This window comes from Dreissena polymorpha, chromosome 6 (genome assembly GCF_020536995.1).
Source record: "Dreissena polymorpha isolate Duluth1 chromosome 6, UMN_Dpol_1.0, whole genome shotgun sequence".
Taxonomy (NCBI): domain Eukaryota; kingdom Metazoa; phylum Mollusca; class Bivalvia; order Myida; family Dreissenidae; genus Dreissena; species Dreissena polymorpha.
Genome location: NC_068360.1, coordinates 38,867,252 through 38,894,931, shown reverse-complemented (window position 1 = coordinate 38,894,931; position 27,680 = coordinate 38,867,252). Strand labels below are relative to the sequence as shown.

Sequence of the window (27,680 nt, the reverse complement as noted above, 5' to 3'; positions counted from 1 at the left end):
TGGCAACCATGTTTTCTCAACGCACCGGAACAATTTTCGAACGCAGCCGAGATATCATGAGAAACAAGATGTGTTTGTGAAACACTATGCCCCCATAGAGTTGACCTTTGACCTTGAAGGATGACCTTGACATTGACCTTTTTCCACTCAAAATGTGCAGCTCCCTGAGATACACATGCATGCCAAATATCAAGTTGCTATCTTCAATATTGCAAGTGTCCATTAAATGAGCGATTTTGACTCATATATTTGACCTTTGACCTTGAAGGATGACCTTGACATTTCACCACTCAAAATATGCAGCTCCATGAGATACATATGCATGCCAAATATCAAGTTGCTATCTTCAATATTGCAAAAGTGTACATAAAATGAGCGATTCTGGCCCATATATTTGACCTTTGACCTTGAAGGATGGCCTTGCCCTTGACTTTTCTTCACTCAAAATGTGCAGCTCTATGAGATACACATGCATGCCAAATACAAAGTTGCTATATTGAATATTGCAAAAGTTATGGCAAATGTTAAAGTCTGACGCAAACAAACAAACACACAAACAAACCAACAGACAGGGCAAAAACAATATGTCCCCCACTATAGAGGTGGGGGACATAAAAATGCTTTAAAAAGAATTCATTAAGATTGGACTACAAGTAAACAAAACAATCTAGAAAGAAGCACATGCCAACGAAGGTAATATAATAAAGTATATTAAGTACTGTCCATCAACCTACGTTATTGCTACGTCACATATCATTCCATTTCACAAAAGAAGAATGACTTAAAGAATGTATATTACCGATAAATAACCCGAACACGCATGCGTAGATCATGAGCAGAGTGTAGTTGTAGCACAGGGGACACAGGGCGGTAGCTACCCCGCAGATTGTCAGAGCCGTGTTGTACAGGGCCAACCGGTTAACGCAGGGACGGTCGGCCAGGTAACCAAAGAGCACTCGGCCCACGGTGTTCGAAATACCGATGGCGGAAACGAGCCACTTGGCATCATCAGGGTCGATGCCTTCGTCCTCCGCACGGTCGGTGAGGAAAATGAATGGCATGTTGAAGCCGATGGATGTGAAAAAGTTTGAAATGACAAACATGAGGAAAATGACATCTTTAAGCAGACTGAGATCACACATCTGTTTCAATGAGTAGTAGAGGTCTGCGGGAATCATGCAGCAGCATAGGCGTTTCTTAATGTCGGTCCCCGCACCTGGAATGCTGCCCATAGACGCGATGTACAGAGCCGGGTGCGACCGCTGAATGTTAATGTTCATGAGACTTCCGCTCTGGTATAGACTACCGCCTGGGGAGATCAACAACATATGGCACGTTATAACTATCAATTAGACAATGTCACGAGCACAAAATGACGTTTTGCCTACCAGAGATGTAAAGAGACAGTACTTATCATATGACAAGAGGGCCATGGTGGCCCTGGTTCGCTCACCTGAGTATTACTAACGTTATGCAAGGGTTGTTAATGTTGTTTTGTGAAAAGAAAAAGGTTTGCTGTTCAGGCAGATATACACATATATGCGTTATAAGTAGTTTTCTGGATGTGTGTTTAAGTTTGTTTTTTTTAGCTGTTGCTACAAAGCTATATTTTGGATAAAAGTAATATGAGGACAGTAATTTAATAATGAGCATCAGCAAAAGAAAATTGAAGTATTTTTTCCACAAATTGTTGTACAGCTTTGAGTTCATGAGATAAGCATCTCAGCATCTTATAGAGGATGACTGTTTACAACCTGTTTAGCAAGAACTCTTTTAGATACCGAAAACAACTGTATTTGTTCAAGAGATTGTGTGTTTATAAAATAGTTTTTGCATAATTAAATACAATATGTTGAATTGTTACCATATATCAAAGTAAGTCATAAAGAAGTAAATGAGTATGAAAATATGTGCTGATACTAAAAATTCAATATTCTGTGATTCTGTCAGTCTGTGGTCATTATCAATTTGTTCAGGGCAACTCATGCTGGTTTTCTAACTGTATCAGACACTACCTTTCTAAGAAAGCTGAGTGGTAAAAAGTTACACACTGCAATGATCAATATCTGCAGGAAATTTTTCAAAGATGGCTTATCAGTAATAGTTCTCATTATAGATTAATTTGCTACAAACTTATAACAAATGTGACAAAACAATAAGTACAGATTTACACAAGAAATTACAACTTAGCCAAAAATGTCATTATACTAGAAAAATATGCATTTTGAAGTATTTACCCTTTAAGTGTTTTGAAACCAATGGGTCTAACAAATTCTAGAGCAGAAGTAAAAATAGATTGGGAAACATGACTCAGCAGGTTAAACAAGGGAGATAGATACTGCAAAATTGTGTACATGTTGTCTTTCTTTCAGCTATCTCTTAGTTGATAGGCTTACCATAAGTAATAATGACTAAACAGTTATGTTAATTATGAAAATTCTGTGTTATGAAAAATTAAATAATATAGTTAATGGTACATAATAATGACATAATAAAACCAAACTTTTCTACACAGAAAACAAATGTTCTGACCAAAGTTCATGAAGATTGGGCAACTGAATTAAATAAATAATTTTAAAGAGGTTATGAAATAATGGTGTTATTTAATTTAAAGAATCTATAGATTATTGCAAGTTAAATATGCAAAATATGAAGGATATAATTTAACATTGTCTTCATTGTAAGAATACATTAAAGCAGCACTTTATAACATAACTAGGGCGTTAACAAGGTTTTCCTATAGTCATATATAAAAAATGCCCCGCTCCCTAGCGGCCATGTTTTTCAACCAACCGGCATCATGTTCACAGTCGTCAAAGATATCATTGAGATGAATGTTCTGACCAAGTTTCATGAAGATCGGACAATAAATGTGGCCTCTAGAGTGTTAACAAGATTTTAATATAGCCATATATAGCCATATAAGGAAAAATGCCCCGCCCCTTTGCAGCCATGTTTTTCAAGCAAAGGCTACCATTTTTTAACTTATCCAAGATATCATTGGGACAAATCGTCTGAGAAAGTTTCATGAAGATTGGACAATAAATGTGGCCTCTAGGGTGTAAACAAGGTTTTACTATAGCCATATAAGGAAAAATGCACCGCCCCCCTTGCGGCCATATTTTTCAACCCACCAGCATCATTTTCGAATTCGTCCAAGATATTATTGGGATTAATCTTCTAACCAAATTTCATGAAGATTGGGAAATAAATGTGGTCTCTAGAGTGTTAACAAGATTTTACAACAGCCATATAAGGAAAAATGCCCCGCCCCTTGGCTGCCATGTTTTTCAAGCAAAAGTAACCATTTTCGAACTCATCCAAGATATCATTGGGACCAATCTGCTGGCCAAATTTCATGAAGATTGGACAATAAATGTGGCCTCTAGAGAGTGAACAAGGCAAATGTTGACGTCGCACAACGGACGACGGACAACGGACGACGGACAACGGACGACGGACAAAAGGCGATCACAAAAGCTCAACATGAGCACGTTGTGCTCAGGTGAGCTAAAAATGAGTCTGAAATATTTTTTCTCTAGTGATAACTATTTTTTTATACGATTCGACTTTGTGACCTAGTTTTAGACGCATGTGACACATAACAAAACTCGCACAATATATTGTCAATATAACAATTTAAGTACGATAATGTCATAATCTTGGCTTCTAGAATGGTAGAAAGGTTATCTATATTTGATTTTGCTACCTTACTCAGATTTATCAAGCACTCTTAAGCCTTAATGAACAGAATAAGCTTACGAGGACTGTTGATAGGTGTTCGTATCTTTTGTAATGTTTTTCAATTCATGTACAAACAAAACTGTAATATAATTATGCCATGTTTTCAGATAACTGTGATAGGAAAGGAAACCATAAAATTACAAATCTGCCTGCCCTGAGGATATTGAAGTAAAATCTAACTGAAAACTACAACATCACGCAGGCTTTGGATTCATAACGTAGTTATAACCTATGTCGGTAATACACTTTTTTTGCTATATGATCGAATAAAAGTATTCGAAACGCTTGATATTTTTGACGATTGCGCTATATGATTATTAATCAATTAACATATGTTGTTGTTTTTTCTTTCTTAATCAGGAATATTCTTTTGCGCGTTTCAATATTATTCATAATCATTTTTGTTTTGAATGTTTATGAAAATTTTCATTATGCCAAAAATTAAAATTATACATGATCAAAACGATCTTAAGGCAATTAATACTTTTTTGTTAGCAACCGTAAACATAAAAAGTCAGTCAATGAAATAAGTGACTTACGCCAAATTTTTCTAAAGTCAAGGGTTTTCAAATACTGAACGTTTTGACGCACAAGTCCTTAATTCAAACTTGGCATTAAATTAGTTAACATTTTTATATCAAGATTGAATCAGTGAAAACAAGGCTTTTCTAAGATTTGGCATTGCGACCTAGTTTTGGTTTGCACGTGGCCCAGATTCGACCTTTGTATTATCAAGGTCAAGTGTATTAAAGATAGAACCGAAGTAGTGACCACTCATGCGATTACGGACCAATGACTTCGGATGCGAAAACAGTTTGACCAAATATCACAGCATGAGTATTTTGATCTAAGGTGAGCTTAAGAAATCATCTTGCTTCCACCTACCAAGTGACAGATGTTGCGAATGTTGCGATGTTGTTCTATGACGATGTGTGGTTTCCGACAGAAGGCGTTGCATCACCGGTGGTTGTCGGTTTTCGGAGGCGTCCAGAAGTAAAGGCGATGGATTGACCGGTTTGTGAGACGGTCGGTAAAGCGACCCTTCGCTGCTGAAAAGGCCAGCTTCGCGCTTCGGTCCCTCGCGGAAATTCAACGGAGGGACGATATGGGTTGGAGAGGAGGGCTGAGATGCGCTGTGGTCGCCATCGCCCACCACCAACTCCATATCCAGGTTCTTCTTGAGCAATTCCGAGTCCTTGAGCATGAGTGGCTCGATTTCTTTTAACTTGACAGCATTTTGTTCGATATCTTTATCTTCGGAATGTTTTGCCTTTTTACTGTTAACCAAAGGTCTAAACAAAGCGCCGCACAGAACACAGTTTAAAATGAGACCCGCCTCGATAAGGATAGCACCCCGCCACCCGAACTCGTCGATGAGATATTTGGAAAATGGGTTGAAGATGAAGGCGCCAAGGCCACTACCGCTGACGGCCAATCCCGTGGCTAATGCCCGGCGATCCTCAAAGTAGTATCCGACGCTGACAATGGCTGGCAGGTAGATCAGACCAAATCCTAATCCTGAAAAGATAACAAACACATTGCTAAATACGCATCCTATGACAGCACTACATGATATGCCGTATTTGTTGATTTAAACAGTACATTCCATCATTTAGTTAGTTTTAGAAGGTCTACAATAAGTTATTAAATTTGAAACAAGAAAGAACGTAAAGTTTAATATTGAAAACAAAAAACTGTTCATAAGTATGTAAAAGTATTCTCACAACGCATTTCTTTAATACAAGGTGTGCGACAAGATGATGCCTCGTCTCCATTAATATTTGCTATCTCATTTGCCCTGTTTTACTTTATGACGCATGATTGTTTCAGCAGTATAACGACACATTTTGATCTAAAGATATAAATATATATTAACTATTAACAGGGGCTGCTCTCTTGGTGTACGAGACAAAATAAGTATAATACATTTTATAATATTTAGCGAGTCATGTCGATAATATCAACTTCCAATCCATCTCGAAACAGAATATATCTTAGGTTGTATTTAAAAAAGTAAAATAACAAGACACTAATTTGGATAAAAATCAGTTCCGATAGAGTTGACAAATAAAAGTTTGTTGCAACAGTCTTTATATGACAAGACAAAAATGTCCTCTTTCATAAATTGAAAAAGGGGTATAATATGGTTTGTGACAACAATTAATTATCTATGAATAGTTATATCAAGCAGTGGCACATTTATGCAAGCAACACAATCTTTGTCATCCAAAACGCTTAGTGCGATTAACTCATTATTTACTGCTACAAAATCTTTCAATGTACCTGTTAAAATCATGTTTAATCAGTTTGGTGCCTATGTTGCCTCAATTCTTAATTATGGAAGCGAAGTGTGGGGATTTACTTAAAGGGGCCTTTTCACAGATTTTGGCATTTTTTTAACTTATTCATTAAATGCTTTATATCGATAAATGTAAACATTGGATCGTAAAAGCTCCAGTAAAAAATCAAGAATAAAATTAAAAAAAGGAAAAGAACATTGCCCGGACCAGGTTTCGAACCAGTGACCCCAGGAGTCCTGCCAGAGTCCTGAAGTAAAAACGCTTTAGCCTACTGAGCTATTCCGCCGAGTACATATATTTGAAGTATTTTATACCTTATATAAGCAATCTTCGTAGTTTCACAAAATTTAACGACAAAAACAGAACTCTCCAAATTATTCAATCGTTTCGCGTTGCAACGCTTTATAATTTTGTAGGTTTTAAAATCGACAAAAGATGCATATAATGGCTAGATTAGACCATGGTAAATGTTCAGTATTACTGTTTCCTCATAAATATCATAACTAAAACGAAAATTTGCGAATCTGAAACAACTTTTTTCAATTTTGTCAATTTACCAAAGCGTGAAAAGATCCCTTTAAGCTGAAAATATTGAGCGAGTCCAACACAAATTTTGCAAATGGCTTTAAATGTGAAAGCTTCTACACATTCAAATGTTCCGTATGCGGAATTCGGTCGATACCCTATGTATTTGTCGATATTTACGAGTAGTTAAATAAATATTATTCGTACATAATGTAAATAAGCATGTGATTACCCTCACTCCAAGTCATGAGCATCAAACGTTCGAAACCTTTTGCAAGAGTCAGGTTATAATGACGTTTGGATTTATCCAGAATCTGTTAATGTTAACAGCTTTATTGTAATGGTTCGCAATCAATTACATTATTTGTTTATTTCAAAATGGCGAACTGATTTTATTGACACTTCATCACTATTTCTTTACAAGGAATTGAAACCTATTTTTAAAGATCACTTAACTTGGACAAAATAAAAATTTCTAAATTTAGAAACATAATAACACAATTAAGATTACCTTCTCATGTTCTATTTATAGAAACTTGTGCGCATCAAAACACATCAAGTCCAAGAAATGAAAGAATTTGTAAATTGTGTACACTTGATGAAATAGAAGATGAGTACCCTTTATTGCCCATTTGTTTTATAATTTTATAAATACACCTATACCTGATGTTTACAGAAGAAGACCAAGTATGTTTGATTTTTTACAATTATTGAATGAGACCATAAAATGTCTGTATTAAAGCATTTAAACTTAGAGCCGAAAATATAAAGAGAATATTTTTCCCCAGAATTGAAACTGTGTGTATGACATTTAACTGCATAATCTTTTCTCAATCAATAACGGATTTGCAATATCCACTTCACTTTGTTATAAAATAATACAGAGCCTTCTCTTACATATTACATTTTCACAAAAAATCATATATTATTCAAAAAGATTTTTTGTTATTTTAACGCATGTATATGCACTTGAGAATTTCACCTCAAGTCGTAAATAAACTATCTGTTATGCTCTGTATATGCATCGTTTTGGACAGGGGTGTCACAACATTATAAAATGTATACAAAAAATCACATATTTTCATTAAACATAAACATTAACAGACAGGTAGTTCCACATCAACATGAATTTCTTGCGGTACCATGACGCTCGTTCATGGCAAACTAGACTTTATGCATGTGCGCTTAATGTCGTACCATAATATCACGAGGAGTTCGCACAGGCTCATCAGGGACGACACTGTCCGCCTACACGGAAATTTCGTTTAGAATATGAAAATTCTGTTAAAGCGGAACGGCCGTCACTTATAAGAATATGCGGACTGCACATGCTAATCTGGACTTTATGCACATGCATTAAGCCATTTAGCTCCAATTACCGGAAAGTATCCCGAAACTGAAGTACAGGAAGTATAGGTTTGGTGCCGCCAGGCTGAGCACGAACCCGAGGGCGGCGATTATCGCACCGGCAATAGTTGTGACTCGGCATCCATACCGGTTGGTCAAAATACTGGCTATGGGACCTGTGGAAATGGGAACCATTTGTAAAAATCGCTTATGTGTTATGGTAATGGTATCGACTATAGAACCCATGGTGCATGTATGGGTCGGACACTGCATTCTGTAGTTAAGAAAACGGGCTGTAGGACATGTTATTTAGGGACAAGAATAATTCTTATATGAGTCGTGTTCTGAGAAAACTGGGTTTAATGCATATGCGTAAAGTGTCGTAACAGATGAGCCTGGGACGACACTTTCCGCTTTTATGATATTTTTTGTTTAAAGGAAGTCTCTTCTACATGAAAATCCAGTTAAGGCGGAAAGTGTCGTTACTGATAAGCCTGTGCGGATTGCACAGGCTAACCTGGGACGACACTTTAATCACATGAATTAAGCCCAGTTCTCTCAGAACGCGACTCATATCATTGGACAGGCTCCTGTTCAATCCTCAGTTTGAAAGGTAAGAACGTCTGTAAAATACTGCAACCCATAGTATCAATAAACCCATTTATGCCTAGCGTCTAGTACAAAGGCCTTGGCAAACAGCGTAGACCCAGATGAGACGCTGCAGGATGCGGCGTCTCATCTGGGTCTGCGCTGTTTGCTTAACGGAGTTTCTGTAAGAACTCTTCTGAATATAGAAATAAATATACTAGACATACCTAATATTGGAAATAAATTGATCAAATTTAGATGGATGGGAAAGTCCACTAGGCATAAATGGGTTAAGGTTGCTGTGTTACTTTGTATCATTGTTTTTTTAATTTTTCTTGAAAATTGACAAATATATTCGTGTACACATATCAAATGAACTTAATATGTGTCGTATATTGCAAACACATACATACACACATGGGGACTTAACATGTGTATCGTAGTGTCACAAACATACGCACTTTATTTACAGGTCAATATTTGTTAAGATCAACGCATATTCAGCATACGATTATAATGATAAGAGAAACTGTAATACATCCGAGCCATAATTTTTATTAAGGAAAGACCAAACACAATGTTATATCAACGAGATGTTGCAGTTAACAAAACACATGTAACATGTATTCTAATAAGTTTAAAAGTATCCTTAAGATGTTCCCACGACACCGGTCCCTAGTACTTAGCACTTACCAACACAAAGCGTGACCCCCGGCACCAGGGACCCCACCCATGCGGTCTCTCCCTTTCCGGCCTTGAAATAGTCCAAGAACTCGATGTAGAAGATGCCGAATGAGTACACAATCCCATCGGCGATCACGTGTATTAGGAACGAGGATAGAACCACCATCCACCCCCAACCTCCGTCCGGTGGTTTCACCAGTTCCTCTTTCTGCCCTGATTTACTGCGGCCACCATCCTGTTTAGAGTCCACACCGTTCTTCGTCCGCTTCCCATCCCTCGGCTTCCCGCCGCCTCCCAGCGTCATTTGAACGGAATGATGACGTCAGAACGCAACGTCATCAGTAGCTGAAACGTATTATAAATACGTGCATCAAAACGTGTTGATTGTCCATGAGAAGCTCTTCATCAAACCATATGTGGTCACAAAGTACAAACTAAAGTTGAGAAAATTTTGAAATAAAAAGTGTACAACAACAATAACAATATACATGTGAATGTCACCAATATTTCACATTGCGCGCTAATGCATGCATGACCTAGTACTTTCAATAATTCAATAAATGAGTTTCGCTAATTGTGTCCTCTGATTAACCCGTGCAGTTTGCATATTCTTATAAGTTACGACACGTTCCGCTTTAATTGAATTTTCGAATAAAGGATTTCTCTTCCAAACACAAATCCAGTCTAGGCGGAAACAGTGGTCCCGTATTAGCAAGCGTGGACCTCGTAGGCTTATCTGGGTCGACACTAATAGCATATGAGTCGTGTTCTGAGAAAACTGGGCATAATGCATGTGCGTTAAGTGTCGTCCCAGATAAGCCTGTGAAGTCCACACAGGCTAATCAGGGACGACACTTTCCGCCTAAAATTGGATTTTTGCTAAGAAGATACTTCATTTAAACGCAAAATGTCATATAATCGGAAAGTGTCGTCCCTGATTAGTCTGTGCGGATTGCACAGGCTAATCTGGGACGACACTTTACGCACAAGCATTATCATGCTAATCTGGGACGACACTTTACGCACATGCATTATGCCCAGTTTTCTCAGAACACGACTCATATGCATTCGACCCGGTTTCCCAGACCCTCATATATTCACTAAACCAACGCCCAGTTTTAAGGCAAGGAGCATATCGACACACTACTTGACATCACATAAATTTCTTGAGCCTTGAGATAAAAAAATACAATAAATCCCGCGCTATCATAAACCAAGACACGACGATTATGTTTGATATATGTCAAGAGAAATGTACAATAACAAGGACCCATAATAAGTCTATCGTACTAAAACGTGTCAAGCATCAAGTGGAGCTGGTTTTTTTCCAGATTTATAACGAGTCTGTAGGGGATATATGTATATATTTTTGTAATGTGTGTAGTGGAAAGTTTAATCGTATTTTGCCATTCACATTTCAGCCGCGATCTGTGAACACTGGTCTTCATGCACGCGCGTAAAGTGTCTTCCCAGATAGGCCTGTGCAAACTCCACAGTAACAACGCTTAAATTGTATTTTCGTTTAGAAGAGACTTCCTTTAAATTTCTTAAAAGCAAAACCTGTCGTCAATATAAGCCTCTGTTGATTGTACAGGCTAATATGAGATGACATTTTAGGCACATGCATCAAGCCCATTTTAGATCGAAAAGAAAACACGTTAAAAATTCTTGATGTATATCCCAATATGACTAAACTTCAAGTGGTCAAAGGGTAAGCGCTGACATGCTTCAAGGGTTGTTCAACTTATCACAGATGGTCTTTACAGTTATCTGAAACTAGAAAGATCACGAGCCTAAATCGACCTGCTCCTGCATGATAGACTCACCTGTCCTATATTGTATAACAAACCCTTACTATCAATGGAATTGATTAACCACCAATACATAGACACGTTGACGCAGGTTTATCGGAAATTTCTGTAACATCATGCTGTCCGCACATGCTCATTAGGGACGACACTTTCCGCTTTAATTGTATTTTTCGTTTAAAGATTATCGCTTCTTAGCAAAAATCCAGTTAAGGCGGAAAGTGTCGTCCCTGATTAGCCTGTGTGGATTACACAGGCTAATCAGGGACGACACTTTACGCACATGCATTATGCCCCCTTTTCACAGAGCACGACTCATATTTAACCCATTTATGCCCAGTGGACTCTCCCATCCTTCTAAATTATATAAATGTATTGATAAAGTTAGGGATGTCTAGTATACTTATTTCTATATTTAAAATATTTCTTACAGAAATTCCTTTAAGCAAACAGCGCAGACCCAGATGAGACGCCGCATTATGCGGCGTCTCATCTGGGTCTACGCTGTTTGCAATGTCCTTTTTTCAGGACGCTAGGCAAAAATGGGTTAACAACAAATGTATTCCCCGTACTGTTCCCCGTTTGCATTAAATAATTTTCGAAGTAGCAGATCGTTTAGACCAGAATAAAACAACTCGTGGGCTTGTATGGGAACTTATAAGAGTATTAAGCCGCAAACTTGACTTTCGACAACAACAACAACAACACTTACCATTCATACACATCAGTATGGAAATTAACATTATCGAATCATGCTCTTGTTAACGTTTACCGCTCCTGTCGTAGGCTCATTGCCGTTACAATATTTTCCTATCTTTATTAAAGCAGTAGAAAGGCAGTAACTGTACATTATCATATGTTATTGTTATGGAACTTATTTTTTTATGCCTCAAATAAATATTAATGTGTAGGCTTGAAGAATGTGAAATTCATAATCTAAGAGATATTGAATAGACATATTTTCACAAGGTTGCGTATGATACACATTAAAAATATAAGTATACTCATAAATAGCAGCAGTTACAACAAATAACTTCAATTATCAACAACAACAACAATTACGACAAAACTGTTTTATCCACCATATGTTTACAATAAGAACAAAACTCATATTGCGTAAAGCAAAACAAGCAAAAACGACTCCATCTCTACATTTATTATTTTATTCCTACTGACGTGACGAGAATAGAATGGTTTAACAACAAACAGTTATGATATTCTTAAACAGTTTAATCATCTTAAAATCTTAAACAATTTATCCGAAATATTCAACTATTATCTTTAAAATAACATCAAAATTTAATTAATATTTAAATTTTAAAACACAATTGAAGTCGTTAAATATAAATAACACGTACATATATCAGCTACAATCCGCACAGACGCTTTATAAAAATAATAAATCAACGCGTTACTCACAGTTAACTCACAGTGAATGCTTAGGTACAAAGAGCAGAAACAGAATATGTTGAAACGCTCATGATAAATCCCAGTTTATTCAAGTTATCTATCTCCAGCTAAAACCGAGATTTCGGGTGTCTTTTTCTGTGTCACAAAGTCAATAAACACGACCAGATACGTTGCACATTAAAGACAGCAAAACTATTGAACTATGGAAATAAGAAGACTATCTGAATACGTTCACTGAATGACAAATAATTGCTCTCAAGACGTGTTAACGAAGTTTACATTGAAAAGATTTTCACACTCGATTAGCTGTTCGCCTTTTGATATGTCGACAATTCCACAGCTATTGTTCCCGTTCTGTCATTTAATGACAGTGCCATGGTCAATCGTGCAGTGTCTTTTTTTTTCAAAACATATCGAACAAAATTACCGCAACTAAAGATAAAAACCGCAATATAACAATCTCGACCTTGTAAGAATATAGTTCTCATTTAAATTGCAAATAGCTGCTACATCATGTCAAAATCAAAATAATTTTCCCATTTTGATAATTAATCGACAGAAAATGAACTCCTGTCGTTATGTTTTTTAGATAAACCAATTGGACTAACCCATTTGCGGTTTAAACCAATCGGACTTAACCCCTCACGGTTTAACTCCTGTACTTCACAAGGACAAAGTATGACGGTCCGATAAACATTGATGAATCGAAAGCATTTTCTAAAATAACACTCCAATATCGATAACGTCTTTCGCTTATCTAATTAAGAATTGTGTGCTGCACCTTTAGGTGATTATAAAAACAAGGGCTGTTTGTAAAACATGCATGCCCCCCATATGGGCTGTCCGTTGTAGTGGCAGCCATTGTGTGAATACGATTTTTGTCACTGTGACCTTGACCTTTGACCTAGTGACCTGAAAATCAATAGGGGTCATTTGCGAGTCACGATCAATGTACCTTATATGATCCTAGGCAAAAGCGTTCTTGAGTTATCATCCAAAAATCATTTTACTATTTCGGATCACCGTGACCTTGACCTTTGACCTTGTGCCCTCAAAATCAATAGGGGTCATCTGCGAGTCATGATCAATCTACCTATGAAATTTCATGATCCTAGGCGTATGCGTTCTTGAGTTATCATCCGAAAACCATTTTACTATTTCAGGACACCGTGACCTTGACCTTTGACCTAGTGACCTCAAAATCAATAGGGGTCATCTGCGAGTCATTATCAATCTACCCATGAAGTTTAATGATCCTAGGCGTATGCGTTATTGAGTTATCATCCTGAAACCATTTTACTATTTCGGGTCACCGTGACCTTGACCTTTGACATAGTGACCTCAAAATCAATAGGGGTCATCTGCGAGTCATGATCAATCTACTTATGAAATTTCATGATCCTAGGCGTATGCGTTCTTGAGTTATCATCCGAAAACCATTTTACTATTTCCGGTCACCGTGACCTTGACCTTTGACCTAGTGACCTGAAAATTAATAGGGGTCATCTGCAAGTCATTATCAATGTACCAAAGAAGTTTCATGATCCTAGGCGAAAGCATTCTTGAGTTATCATCCAGAAACCATTTTACTGTTTCGAGTCACTGTGACCTTGACCTTTGACCTAGTGACCTGAAAATCAATAGGGGTCATCTGCCAGTCATGATCAATGTTCCTATGAAGTTTCATGATCCTAGGCGTAAGCATTCTCGAGTTATCATCCGGAAACCATTTTACTATTTCGAGTCACTGTGACCTTGACCTTTGACCTAGTGACCTGAAAATCAATAGGGGTCATCCGCCAGTCATGATCAATGTACCTCTGGAGTTTCATGATCATAGGCCTAAGCGTTCTTGAGTAATCATCCGGAAACCATCTGGTGGACGGTCCGACGGACCGACCGACCGACATGTGCAGGAAAGTGTCGTCCCTGATTATCTTGTGCGGACTGCACCGAATAATATTGTGCGACACTTTACCCATATGAACTAAAGCTTGTTTTCCCAGAACGCGACTCAGAACTTTTTAACGTTGGAATGATGGCCAGTTTGGACCACATGGTCGTGGTAAGACCCTACAAGGTGCTAAATACCGAATCTAGACCTAGGCCATCCAGTGATATAAAGTTTTGCAAATAAAGTCTTAATCAGTGATAATAATTGTAATTTGATTCTTAATCAAGAAAGGAGCATCACTTATGTAATTTTTAACGTTTTAACGTAGGATGATAACAATCGCACATCTGCATATCACATACAACCTTGCTTGTAAGTTTGAGTGTTGAACGATGAAAGTGAATGGGAATTTCTCTGGACAAATTCACGTATACGGAAATACAGACGGATAGACATAGAAACGGACAGACAGACGAGCATGCGTTCATTGTGATTCCATTAGCCCCCACTTTACTTCATACGGTGGAGTAGATTTGTCGCACAAATTTGATATGAGCATCCTTTAAGTAAACAAGAATAAAGAAAAGTAGTAAAGTAGAAAAAAGACGAAGACAAAGATATCCGTTTTAAGCATGTATGGATAAAATAAGTCCATAGAAAATTCTATACATCGATCGAGTGCCATAAACTATGAGAAGTTTGTGACTGTGCTGATGTTCTTCACCATATCTCACAACATACGGGCAATTGTTGTTTGTGGAGCGAGTCCTATATCATCGCGCCAGTAGACTCCTTGAAACTTGTTTTACAACCACTTCTTTGGCGGCATATATTAAGGACGGTAAATTAAAGTCCCCGTTCGCGGAGATATATATGGGCAAAATCATAAGAAAACGTGCTTTTATTGAGGATATCACTGAAAATCCGGTTGAAATCAGTTGAAAACAAACAATATAGCGATTTTTATTTTGGGGTCGAGTACGGTAAAGTACGAAAAAGACCTAATTAATATTCATGATTCGACACGTTAATTCAAACCTAAACAAACAAAATTGCGGATATTGGCGAATTTAGCAGAGAAAAGGTAAGAACAAATGCAAATACATCTGTTACAGACGGAAACTGAGTTGCAACGCTAAGTTTTTGCTAAATCTATGTGTTTATCTTCCAGATGCTAATAATGTTTAGCGAAAGCTAAATATAGATATAATTTGCATAACTCGCGAAGCTGCAATGATTTTCGTCTATTGCATGTATTTATGATCATTTATATATTATTGTATCGATTCAAAACCGATTTTGACCCGGTCTTCGATGTCAACCTCGATAAAAAAATATATATTTAATAAATTTATGTAAAGTTTATTTCTCGCTTTACGATTTATTTGCAAAACAACGATCTATTCCGCGAACGGGGACTTTAAACTAAAGATGACAATTGTATCGCTACTGTGGCATAACATTGGTAAAAACAAATGTTGTTGGTTTTAACTTGTGAGCACTTTAATGATGGTCTTTAAGATTGTATAAGACGTTATTTGAATGAATCATGTTTGACAAATGTTGATATATATGTGTACTGACGCTCGTATATTCATTGATCACAACTTGAATCTGCTGTTTAGAAACTTTATGTGGTCCATTATTCATGACCACAGGCAGCAGTATCATAAATTTGCTCCCCCCCCCCGGGACCCTACCCCCTCCCACCCCCCGAGCATACCTCAGGGGTTCCAGATTGTTAAATGTACACCTATTGTGTATGGTTTGACTTTTCAACAACGAATATTGACGAAAGTTCATAATTTGAAAAAATAACCCTCCTAAAGGTGTTATATATACACAAGGTATGAAACGCACTATATGCCTATTGCTGAAAGATTGTGGAACAATGGACGTGACCTTTTTCATTTGAAACACACATGTTCCCATGCAGTTGCCGACAAAATGCAACTGGATTCGTTAAAAGACAGTAAATGCAACGAGATTACACTACTAACCGATCTCCTGCTCGGCCAATAACTTTAATATTCAACAAGATATGGCTCCGGACACAAAAGTGCCGGACGGACGGACGGACGGCCGGACGGACGGACGGACGGACGGACAACGCCAAAACAATATCCCTCCGCCTCTGGCGGGGGATAATTAAATTCGACTTTCTCGCTACATGTCTGTGTTTTGCTGTCATATTTTGTCGATCGAATGCTCGGTTCTAAAAAAACGCCATATCATTGGCCAACACAATGAGAACAACCAACCAGATGACGCGTTATAAAATTTAAATGGTGTACATGTGTAGATGAAACACCGAGTGACATATAGCGAGAAAGTCAAATTTAATTGAATATTAAAGTTATTAGCCGAGCAGGAGATCGGTTAGTTGTGTAATTGTGTATATTTATGTGGTGTGTGTGCAAGCTGAGCATTTCGCAGAGTTGTATGTGAGAGCAATGAACGACAACTCTGCGTGGAGATTGGGGTACTGGTAGTCACTACAAATCTAAGGCTATAAATAGATCAGTTAAAATCAAACTATTGTCAGCGATTACCTCACTTATCTGCTAAAAGCGCATAACGCTAAATATCTGAAAAATCCCTGTACGGATCTGCGAGATGTAAAAGAAACAAAAACAGATTATTCACAGGTAACTAATAATCACTAACGTTTTACAAGCACATTCTACACGCCAAGAATAGCGTTTTATTTTTAACGCTGCAATAGTTATCGACATAGTTCATAGTGACCTTTCCAATAAAAGCAAAGGGGAAATTTCAGCTGTACAAGCAGCAGAAAAAAATTATTATATGTAAATTTATAACATTATAAAATATCATTAATATCACATACTTTGCAAAATACAGATTGTTTATATAAATATAAATAAATAAGAGCGAACAATTAGAATGCCTTCAGCGCTTTGATTATGCTGTAATACCAGACGGTTGCATAACACAGTTAAGACGGTTATTCACAAACATCTGTCAGTAAATCAGTAAAACAGCTAAATTGCTTTCAACTCTACGGGAAAACAATAGCGTAATAATTCCCATAATAGGTTATTCAATAATAATTCCGATGGGCGTGAGATAACTAACCAGGTGCGACGGACTGGGCATGTACTTAATAAAGACCGTCTGATTGAATTGCATGTTACATTCATGTAGAATTTAACAAAGATAAAGTTCTGTCAATACGTCGCAATATTCATAGTTTTTAATATATCAGATGCGTCATGCAAAAATGGGTCTTATGTTATATGTTGCCAACAATGCAACTATTAGGTCGCGCATGGATTCATGGTCTCATATGGTATATGGTAGCTCCCGAGCAGTCTGCGAGGATGCGCAAAATTACAGACCTATATCAACAGTAAGAATCCAAGGAAGATTAATTTGTCATCGGAGAGACAGGCATATGGACGGTTAAAACAGGCGTCCATGGTGATTCCAGTTTTTTTCTTTTTGAGTGTGCCTGTTTGCGCTTCGAACTTACGCCTACAAAAATCGCTTAGCTCAATCAACAGTTTACTACACTTGAGTCCTGTTATCGTTATTGCGCATGCGTTTAGATGTACTTTATGTACATATAAGTCTCACACCGCACAGGCTAATCAGGGACGACACTTTTCGCCTTAACTGGATTTTCGTGTAGAAGAGACTTCCTTTAAACTAAAGATACCATAAAAGCGGAAAGGCTAATCTGGAACGACACTTTACGAACATGCATAAAGCCCAGTTTTCTAAGAGCGCGTCTCATATGACATAATGTACAAGCCTCGTTCTGGGGAAACCGATCCTGATGCCAGTGTCGTCACAGATTATCCTTTGCAGTCCGCACAGTCTACTTAGGGACTACACTTTCCCACTTAACTGGATTTTCCCATAAAAAGGGACTTTCTTTAAACACAAAATCCATAATTTTTTAAGCCGAAACAGCACTGGATTATCTGGGCCGACATTTTACACATATGTATTAAGCCCGGTTTTCCCAGAGCGACGTTCAAATGTGTAATGGCGGTGATTGTTGTTGTAAAGGAGGGAGCTGTATCGATGTTATATCACTAGTTACTGTTCAAAGTTTTTTAACAAACTATCAGAGCATTTTTGAGTACACATAAACTGACAAAAACATTTTATGATCTTTTCAATAAACTTTCCGGTTCTTGTTTTCCATTGAATCTATCTGATTATACATACGATAAGCTCGCATTTTGAAGCACCAACAAATGATGGACCTTTAAGTTATCCAGACTGCGCGTGTTATCAGCACGCGACTAACTTCCGTGTTGTGTTTGTCTGCACGCGCTAAAGTCATGTTTTTGGACATTCAACTGAATACTTGCCCAACAAAGTGCGTTTTTTTTTCGCACAAAATACTATTATATAACTAATTATTGTACATCAATACAATGCACTCAGTGAAACACATCATATTGTTGTATACAGCACACAACTGCCCTTTATAACCTAACAAGTGAGTCATAATGAGCGAGCAGAGAACAATACTGTGACAGAAAGGTTTAACCCATTTATGCCTAGTGGACTCTCCCATCATTCTAAATTGGATACATTTATTTGCAAAATAAGGGATGTCTAGTATATTTATTTCTATATTTAGAATATTTCTTACAGACATTCCTTTAAGCAAACAGCGCAGACCCTGATGAGACGCCGCATCATGCGGCGTCTCATCTGGCTCTACGCTGTTTGCCAGGGCCTGTTTCCTAGACGCTAGGCATAAATGGGTTAACAGTAATTTCAACGATGATTTACGTTTCCCGTTGTTTTACCGATGCACTTATATTTCTGATTATAATTTACATATAAGTCTCGCTCTTGGAAAAGATAGAAAAACAGGGCTTAATGCATATGCGTAAAGTGTCGTCCCAGATTAGCCTGTCCAGTCCGCACAGATTAATCAGGGACGACGCTTTCCTCTTTTATGGAATGTATCGTTCAAAGGAAGTATATTCTAAAGGAAAAAACAGTTCAAGGAAGTATAGTCTTAAGGAAAAAACAGTGTAGGCGGAAAATATCGTCCCTGATTAGCCTGCGGACTGTACAGTATTATCAGGGACGACACTCTCCAAAAGATTTAATTTTTCATCCGCAGTTATGTCAATTAAACTATATCTTCTATGTAACGTTCACGTCAGTATTCATGCACTTCCGGTTACAAAACTGACTTATCAACGCATGACCGGAAAACTCGCTTGAACTTTGAGCAGTTTCTCATACGTGATGCTCGACAAAGTAATATGATACTTTACAATATTTCTAATCGTTCTAAGATAGGCGCTATATCCGGTAAAAACTCTATACAATGGCATGTACGTCTTATAAAAGTCAAATACACGGAGAAGAGGAATTTACAAATAGTTTCAATAGTTTTGTAATTAAAAACTCCTTTCTGCTGAAAATAACTATTCTGTCAAAACCAATGAAGAATCTAGGTTATATTTATTTCCCGATTGCGTTTACTGTGATTGCATCTCAAATTACTGATGCCTCAATTACCGTTGCCAAGAAATGCACAAACAATAAAGACAATTTATGAGAGCAATGCAACATAATTCACAATCAAAACACAAAACATAATTTCAGCCAAGCTTTAATTCCCGACCAACAAACAAAAAGTGTTCACCCGGCGGAATTAATTCATTAATTGGGAGTTGAATAATTAACGAAATCAGACACTACAAGATACACGTCGTATATCTCTGAGACAGGTGCAAGATTTCGGTCACTTAATATGCGAATTTAGATGAGCAAAATATTTAAAGTAATACCGGTGTATCTATAGGCCATCAAATGGCATTTGTTTTAAAGGGACGTGTTAGCGTTTTGGTAAAATGACGATTTTCAAAATAATTGTCATTTGTTCAAAACAAAGACTCTTAACCCTTTTAATCAGGGACGACACTTTTCGCTGTTATGACATTTTTCGTTTAAATAAAGTCTTTTATTAGCAAAAAATCTAGTTTAGGCGGAAAGTGTCGTCCCTGATAAGCCTGTGTGGACTGCACATGCTAATCTGGGACGACACTTTACGCACATGCATTAAGCCCAGTTTTCTTAGAAAGCGGATCATATTGACATAACAATCCTCGAACCTGCGTGATTGTCTTTAACCCATTTATGCCCAGTGGACTCTCCCATCCTTCTAAATTTAACCCATTTATGCCTAGCGTCCTGAAAAAAGGACATTGCAAAATGCGGCGTCTCATCTGGGTCTGCGCTGTTTGTTTAAATGAACTTCTTTATGAAATATTCTAAATATAGAAATAAATATACTTGACACCCCTAATTTTGGAAATAAATTGATCCAATTTAGAAAGATGGGAGAGTCCACTGGGCATAAATGGGTTAAACACATGCATTATGCCCGGATTTCCCACAGCGCGGCTCAAATGCAAGTCAAAATGTGTGTGAAGCCACCTTCAGTTCATCCGAGTAACGTGGCTCTGATGACATTTGATGCAAAGGCAAGAATTATGCTGTATCCATAGAAATCAAGCATTCAAGAAGAAACAGAGCATTATGAACGTGGATCTATAAAAGTCATTATCTGGCTACACAGCTGTATAAATAACATGAAAATGCACTCACATGAATATGGGAGATTTCAAGACAATGTTAAATACGAAAGTGCGTTTCCATAATTTAAGGAACGACTGTCGTTAAAACAGACAGGCGACAGATAAGGGACTTACTGGTTACATAAAACATGTAAAAAAATGTTTTATTGCGCAACCTTGGTATTTTTAAGTGTATAAATATGAACTTGATTCCATACATACGTTATAAATGACCTGGGTTTTTTTCATGACACGTCACTTTTTATTATCAACCCACCCTTATCGACCAATTTAACAGGTACGACCTAGAATACAGACGAATGTTACTTTTGGATATACATGGAATTTACTACCTTAACAAAGATAACGTGTGTTTGTACTCAAACTATAAATAAGGCTTTAGACAGGACATCGCTACTGAATGCATGAATAGAATAAGTAACTTGAATGAATAAACTTCTAATTGGAGGAATCTGATAATGAGGATGGGTATGATTATAAAGACGACGAAGATGATGATGTCGGAAAAGATGATGGTGATAATTATGATGGCGGTGTTGGTGATGATAATGATGATTATGATAAAAACTATACCTGCATTCATGATAAAGCCGTTATGCTTTGAATTCATGCTTAAATGCATGAAATGAAATTAATCTAGGATCATCGCTCGACCTTACATTTTAATTTAAAAAAAAACTTTAGGTGATGTATGATAATATGATAAAATCTCCGTCTTGAAAAATATACTTCCATGTTCGGCGTTATAGTCAACATGATCAAGTAAATAATAGCGAGAAGTGCGTGACATAGTCAAGTGTGTGTACGAAACAAGGTCCATACTCAAAACAAGCCGCGCTCTGCGAAAACGGGGCTTAATGCATGTGCGTAAAGTGTCGTCCCAGATAAGCACGTGCAGTCCGCTGTTGAGGTATTTTTCGCGTCAAGAAAGTCCCATTTTAATGAAAATCTACTTTAAGCACATGTATTAAGAGTGCAACACTTGTATCGAAACAACTTACAACAGTTACAACACTTGTATCGAAACAACTTACAACATTTACACAAAGTTATGACCGACATGAAGAAATCAGCTTAACCCATTTATGCCGAGTGGACTCTCCCATCATTCTAAATTGGACCAATTCATTTCCAAAATTAAGGATGTCTAGTATACTTATTTCTATATTTAGAATATTTCTTACAGAAATTCCTTTGAGCAAACAGCGCAGACCCTGATGAGACGCCGCATCATGCGGCGTCTCATCTGGGTCTACGCTGTTTGCCAAGTCCTTTTTTCTAGACGCTAGGCATAAATGGGTTAAGCAACGAAACACAATCGAACCATTCTATAAGATCTAGAAGACGCCGAGTTTTCAAAGCTTTATTCAATATTTCTCAAGCGTCAACAGTAGGGTTGTTTGTACTTTAATTGCCATGATTAATCACAGCACATGTGTACAGCTGATTTACATCTTATTTTACAACTGTTCTACAAAAACTAATAAAGCATACAACGTCGTTTACAATTGCTTACAAGGATGTTAACAAGATAAACAATAATTATCTGCTTACGTTCGTACTGCCCGGCAAATTTTAACCCATTTATGCCTAGCATCCTGAAAAAAGGACATTGCAAACAGTGTAGACCCAGATGAGACGCCGCATAATGCGGCGTCTCATCTGGATCTGCACTGTTTGCTTAAAGTTATTTCTTTATGAAATATTCTTAATATAGAAATAAATATACTAGACATCCCTAATTTTGGAAATAAATTGATCCAATTTAAAAGGATGGAAGAGTCCACTAGGCATAAATGGGTTAATATATCATCTTACAGCTGAATAATAAACGAATGAGGCACAACACATTATGTAGATCGACTTTCCATCGCAGTTCATTAACACGGGCACAATAGTTCGTTGACTTAATGCGCCAAATATGTCAAGTAACATGAACAGTAATATGAAAAAGGGGTTTATTGCATGTGCATAAAGTCCCAGAATACCCTAGATGTGTATGAGTCTAAATATGGGTCGTGATCTGTGGAAAAGAGGTTTAATGCATGTGCGTAAATTGTCATCCCAGAATACCCTATGCAGTCAACACAGGCAAATCGGCAAGAAACGTTCCGCTTTTATGGTATTTGTCATTTACGGAAAGTCTCTTCTCAGCAATATTCCAGTTTAGGCGGAAAGTGTCGTCCCTGATAAGCCTGTGCGAACTGCACTCGCTTGTCTGGGACGACACTTTACGCACATGCATTAAACCCCTTTTCCACAGAGCACGACCCATATTTAGACTCATATACATCTAGGGGCAAACATTTCGTTAATAACGATACACTGTTCGAAGTGAATGAAACGCACCAACGCCCAATATTTCTATACACGAGTTATAATTGTATTCACTACATTGGTTACATTTAAGCAACAAAAAGGCAATCTCTCTCTCTCTCTCTCTCTCTCTCTCCTCTCTCTCTCTCTCTCTCTCTCGAGAGCTCGAGGCTCTTCTCTCGCTTCTCTTCTCTTCTCGGGAGGAGAAGAGCTCCTCTCGAAGACGCGAGCTCTCTCCTCTTCGCGAGAGTCGGAGGAGCTCGCGGCTCGGCTCGGCGGCGGGAGGAGAGGGGAGCTCGCGAGCGCGAGAGAGCGAGCGCGAGCTCAGCGCGCGCGCGTCGCGACGCTTCGCTTCGGGCTCTGCGCGCGAGGCGGGATCTCGGGACTCGCTCGCGCTCGGGCGAGGCGAGCGAGCGCTCGCGCGCGCGAGGCTCGCGAGAGCCGCGCTCTCGAGGCGAGCGCGGCGGAGCGCGCGCTAGTGAGGCTCGGAGAGCGAGCCGGGAGCAGAGGAACCGCGAGCGCGAGCGCGAAGACGAGCGAGCGCGAGAGAGACGCGAGCGCGAGAGCGGAGCGCGAGGCGAGAGGAGGCGGGGAGAGGAGAGAGAGGAGGAGAGCCGCAGAGGAGTCGAGAGCGTCGCGACTCGAGCGGAGCGAGCGAGGCGAGTCTCGAGCAGGGAGGCGGGAGCGGGCGAGGGCGCGAGGCGGAGGGAGGCGAGAGAGCGGAGCGGAGGCGCCGGCGCGCGGCTCGCGAGGAGCGCGCCGAGATGAGAAGAGAAGAGAGCGAGCGAGCGGCGCAGAGAGGAAGAGCGGAGAGGCGCGAGGAGGAGAGGGGGAGGGCTCGCGGGGCTCTCAGATCGTGAGAGAGGAGAAGAGAGAGGAGACAGAAGGAGCGCTCAGAGAAGAGGCTCGAGCGAGAGAGAGAGAGCGGAGAGGAGAGCGAGCGGGGAGAGCAGCGAGGCGAGAGAGCGCGGCGGAGAGAGCGGGAGAGAGGCGAGGAGAGTAGCGCGGCAGGAGCGCGAGAGAAGACGAGCGACGAGCTGCGAGAGAGAGAGCGTCGGCGTGAGTGAGGAGCGGCTAGAGCCGGGAAGCCGCGGCGTCTCGCGAGAGGCGAAGAGCGACGCATCTCTGCTTCTCTTCTATTTCTTCCGCTCCTCTCCTCTCTCCTCTCTCATCTCTCTCTCTCTCTTCTCTCTCTTCTCTTCTCTTCTCTTCTCTCTCCTCTCTCCTCTCTCTCCTCTCTCTCTCTCTCTCTCTCTCTCTCTCTCTCTCATGTTCGAATAGTCTTAATAAATAATAATAGAAAGAAAAAGGGTTGAATAAAAATGTTAACTTTTCCTAGATTCACACTCGGTACCTCTGAAAGCAAAAAATATTGCGCTACCACTGGGCCGCAAAAGTTTTTATATACAACAATAATGGTTTTTCAGTACTTATTGTGCCAATTTCTGAGGAAACTCGTTATAAATGCTTGCAGGAACCTCGTTATAAATGCTTGCAGGAAACTCGTTATAAATGCTTGCTTATTTAACCGATTTCGGATGATGATCACCTATTAATAAAACAATAGTTTTAACATTTTTCTAATCGTGGTGTTAGTTTGTTTGTTTTTATACATAAGTTGAACATTCTTTTTAGAATTTATTACAATCATTTTGAAAATCGTCATTTTCAACAAATTGTGAACAAATCCTTTAAGAATCTACAACTACAAAGTAGGATTACTTTCTATTTTAACAATGCCCAGTCCGGAAGGACTTAGATTTCAACTTTAAATTATACCTTTATTATGTAATGTTAAGCGGCCCTATTGTGCTAAACCGGTCAAGATCGTGTACCAGAGTACTTGAAATAATGATGGAAATTCATGCTTGTAAACGAGTACGCTAACTATAGCTAAGTTCAATCGTCACACTTCGTCCATCTCCGGAGTCTTCGTAAAGAGTGGTTTATGCAATAAAAAAGCCGGTTGGGTCCAGAGTGCAGCTAAGTTGTCACTCTGGATCAACAGACAATTTATTCCATAAATCTCCGGAGGAGTCCGGAGATAGCCGATGTGTTACGATTGCTAAGTTGTGTTCCGTGTACTCCAGAGTGCTAAACCAAAGAGCGACTTCACTTGTAGTTAGCGTTGAACCTTTTTAACTGACACATGCATGCCAAAGTTGTTTACGTTCACCGACTTATTTTGTTGTTGGCTCTTTGGCATCTGTTTAATACATAAATATCTATTGCGGGGTTTAGGGCTCATTTAATGCCTCCTTACAGCCAATTTTTTTGTGTGAAAGTATTTGTTGGGTTAAACAGCGTGTTAAGTGACGTAGTTTTAATAATATATTATGTATCAAATGAAAGCATGTGCATGTATTTACTCTACGGCTTTTTAAACAAATAGACGCTAAAAACCTTTACGATATACTAGTAGCTTATTGAATGCTTTAGGAAAAAACACAAATTTTTACTGGTAACGCAATATTTAGAAAACCAACGAATCACAAAAACCACATAAACGTTACAGAACTTAAAAAGTGTATACTATATGTTTTTCTCCCATGCCATGGCTAACATTACAAGCCCTTGGTAACATAACCATTTAAGAAGCTCGCGGTTATGCGACGGACGACCTAATTAAAGCTTGCTACTTGCTATCCACCTTCACCCGACTTTGCAAAGATAATGTACTGACTACAGTTTCAATCAAGATTTTATGCAAAAGGTTCGGTCGAGCCCCAGATAAAAGAGAGCACATGTATATAGACACAAGGGTCAGATTTTGATTGAAGAGCAAGTAGAAGAAGATAATGCTGACGGTGATGAAAATTATAAGGAAGAAGAAGATGCTGATGATGATGAAGAAGAAGAAGAAGAAGAAGAAGAAGAAGAAGATGATGATGATGATGATGATGATGATGATGATGATGATGGTGATGATGATGATGATGATGATGATGATGATGATGATGATGATGATGATGATGATGATGATGATGATGATATCGAACAGAAGATGTCGCCAATACGAGTCGAGTCAATAAAAGACGATAACGTCGTGACTACAGCACATACCGGTTGTAGACGACGTTTACTATGTGGTCAAGGAAGGGTCGAACAAACATGTAACCGTTCTGAAGTAACACCTTCAAAGAGAAATTCTGCACTTTACTTGAAGTATTGTAACAGACTAAATGTATATTAATGTAAAAATGGTGCAATAGCCTATATAGATATAATAATGATGCAATAGCTATGTAACACTATCTAAATAACAACATAGAAAATCAAATAACTCGATAATAATAGGAGTTGTCACCCAATACATTCACAATTATGCATAGTGAAGAAGATTTCATCGGCTGACAGTTCATCAATAAATCTGTAATTAGCAGCGGATGTTGCTAAAGAACTTGTAAGATGCGGGTTAGAGAGAATATTAGTCAATTGAAGAGTGAAGACGGTATTGCGCAACAAAGCATTGTTCTGGGGAAACAGGGCTAAATGCATGCGGGTAAAGTCTCGCTCCGCACAGGCTAACCAGCGACGACAAAGTCCGCCTCTAGAGGCGCAAATGGTCGCCCCCAATAAACATGGGACGATACTTAACAAACAAGCATTAATGCCAGTTTTCCTAAAACGAGGCTAATTATCGGAAACGGTGTAGCAGCCCTCGTACTCAAAAACATAACAAAGAACATCGATATATTACTACTGACAAATACCCAATACAGTAGCCTACGGCTATAGTAACCAAGTTGATGGTATCATAATACTATAAATCTACCCGATTTGATTGTATCGTTGTTTACTGTACCCGTATTTCTATGATAATTAAATCAATAACTATTAACTAAAGGAAAAGTACAGTGTATTCAACGTTAACAATATATACTCGTAGTAATCACATTTATGAAAACAAATTCAATTAAAAACGCAAATATGATAATGGTAGCGTTTATTGTGGTTTAAAATGCGCTCATCGTGAAATAATACGAGCGAGTTTATAACCACTTAGATATTGTTTCATGCAGTGTAGTACATGCGTTTACAACAGGGAAAAATACTTGTATGACTAAATATCTAACATTATATTTTATATTTATATACAATAATATGAATAAGAATACCAAAACGTGCTTATCAATTAATACCCGGTAAAAAGTTAAATACGAAACCATCGTGTATGAAAACACAATTCTATGTATTAAAATTTTAAGTAAACAAAGAGCTAAAAGCTAAATGCGTAAAAGGGAAACATATGTTATGATCATAAACCTTCTTTCACGCAAAGCTAACGTTTAAACGCTTACCTCAGAACCAGAAAACCACTTCTTTGTTCATTCCGCTCGACTGATATTTTCCCGATTAATTCACTCGTGGTTACTCGTAAACAGCTGATCAACAGCTGTATCACTTTCTTACACTGCGGTTCATTGCATTCATGTACATGTATGGTGAGGAACGAACGACA

At 38.4% G+C, this 27,680-nt stretch overlaps 1 protein-coding gene across 6 annotated transcripts in view; it reads right to left on the bottom strand.

The window, feature by feature from the left end:
* LOC127833350 (monocarboxylate transporter 5-like) overlaps positions 1-27,680 on the bottom strand; it is a 32,520-nt gene extending 4,840 nt beyond the window's left edge. The window contains exons 1-5 of one of the 6 annotated variants that reach the window (XM_052358538.1): positions 27,520-27,680; positions 9,198-9,533; positions 7,949-8,092; positions 4,630-5,262; positions 800-1,309 (exon numbers count right to left, since the gene is read on the bottom strand). In XM_052358538.1, the coding sequence (XP_052214498.1) occupies positions 800-1,309; positions 4,630-5,262; positions 7,949-8,092; positions 9,198-9,492 (1,582 nt within the window). In that variant the 5' untranslated portion in view covers positions 9,493-9,533; positions 27,520-27,680. Of the gene's footprint in view, positions 1-799; positions 1,310-4,629; positions 5,263-7,948; positions 8,093-9,197; positions 9,534-12,354; positions 12,559-20,912; positions 20,933-21,103; positions 21,124-27,519 lie in introns of those variants that run through there. The other 5 variants (XM_052358542.1, XM_052358543.1, XM_052358540.1 and 2 more) reach the window with 5 other exon arrangements.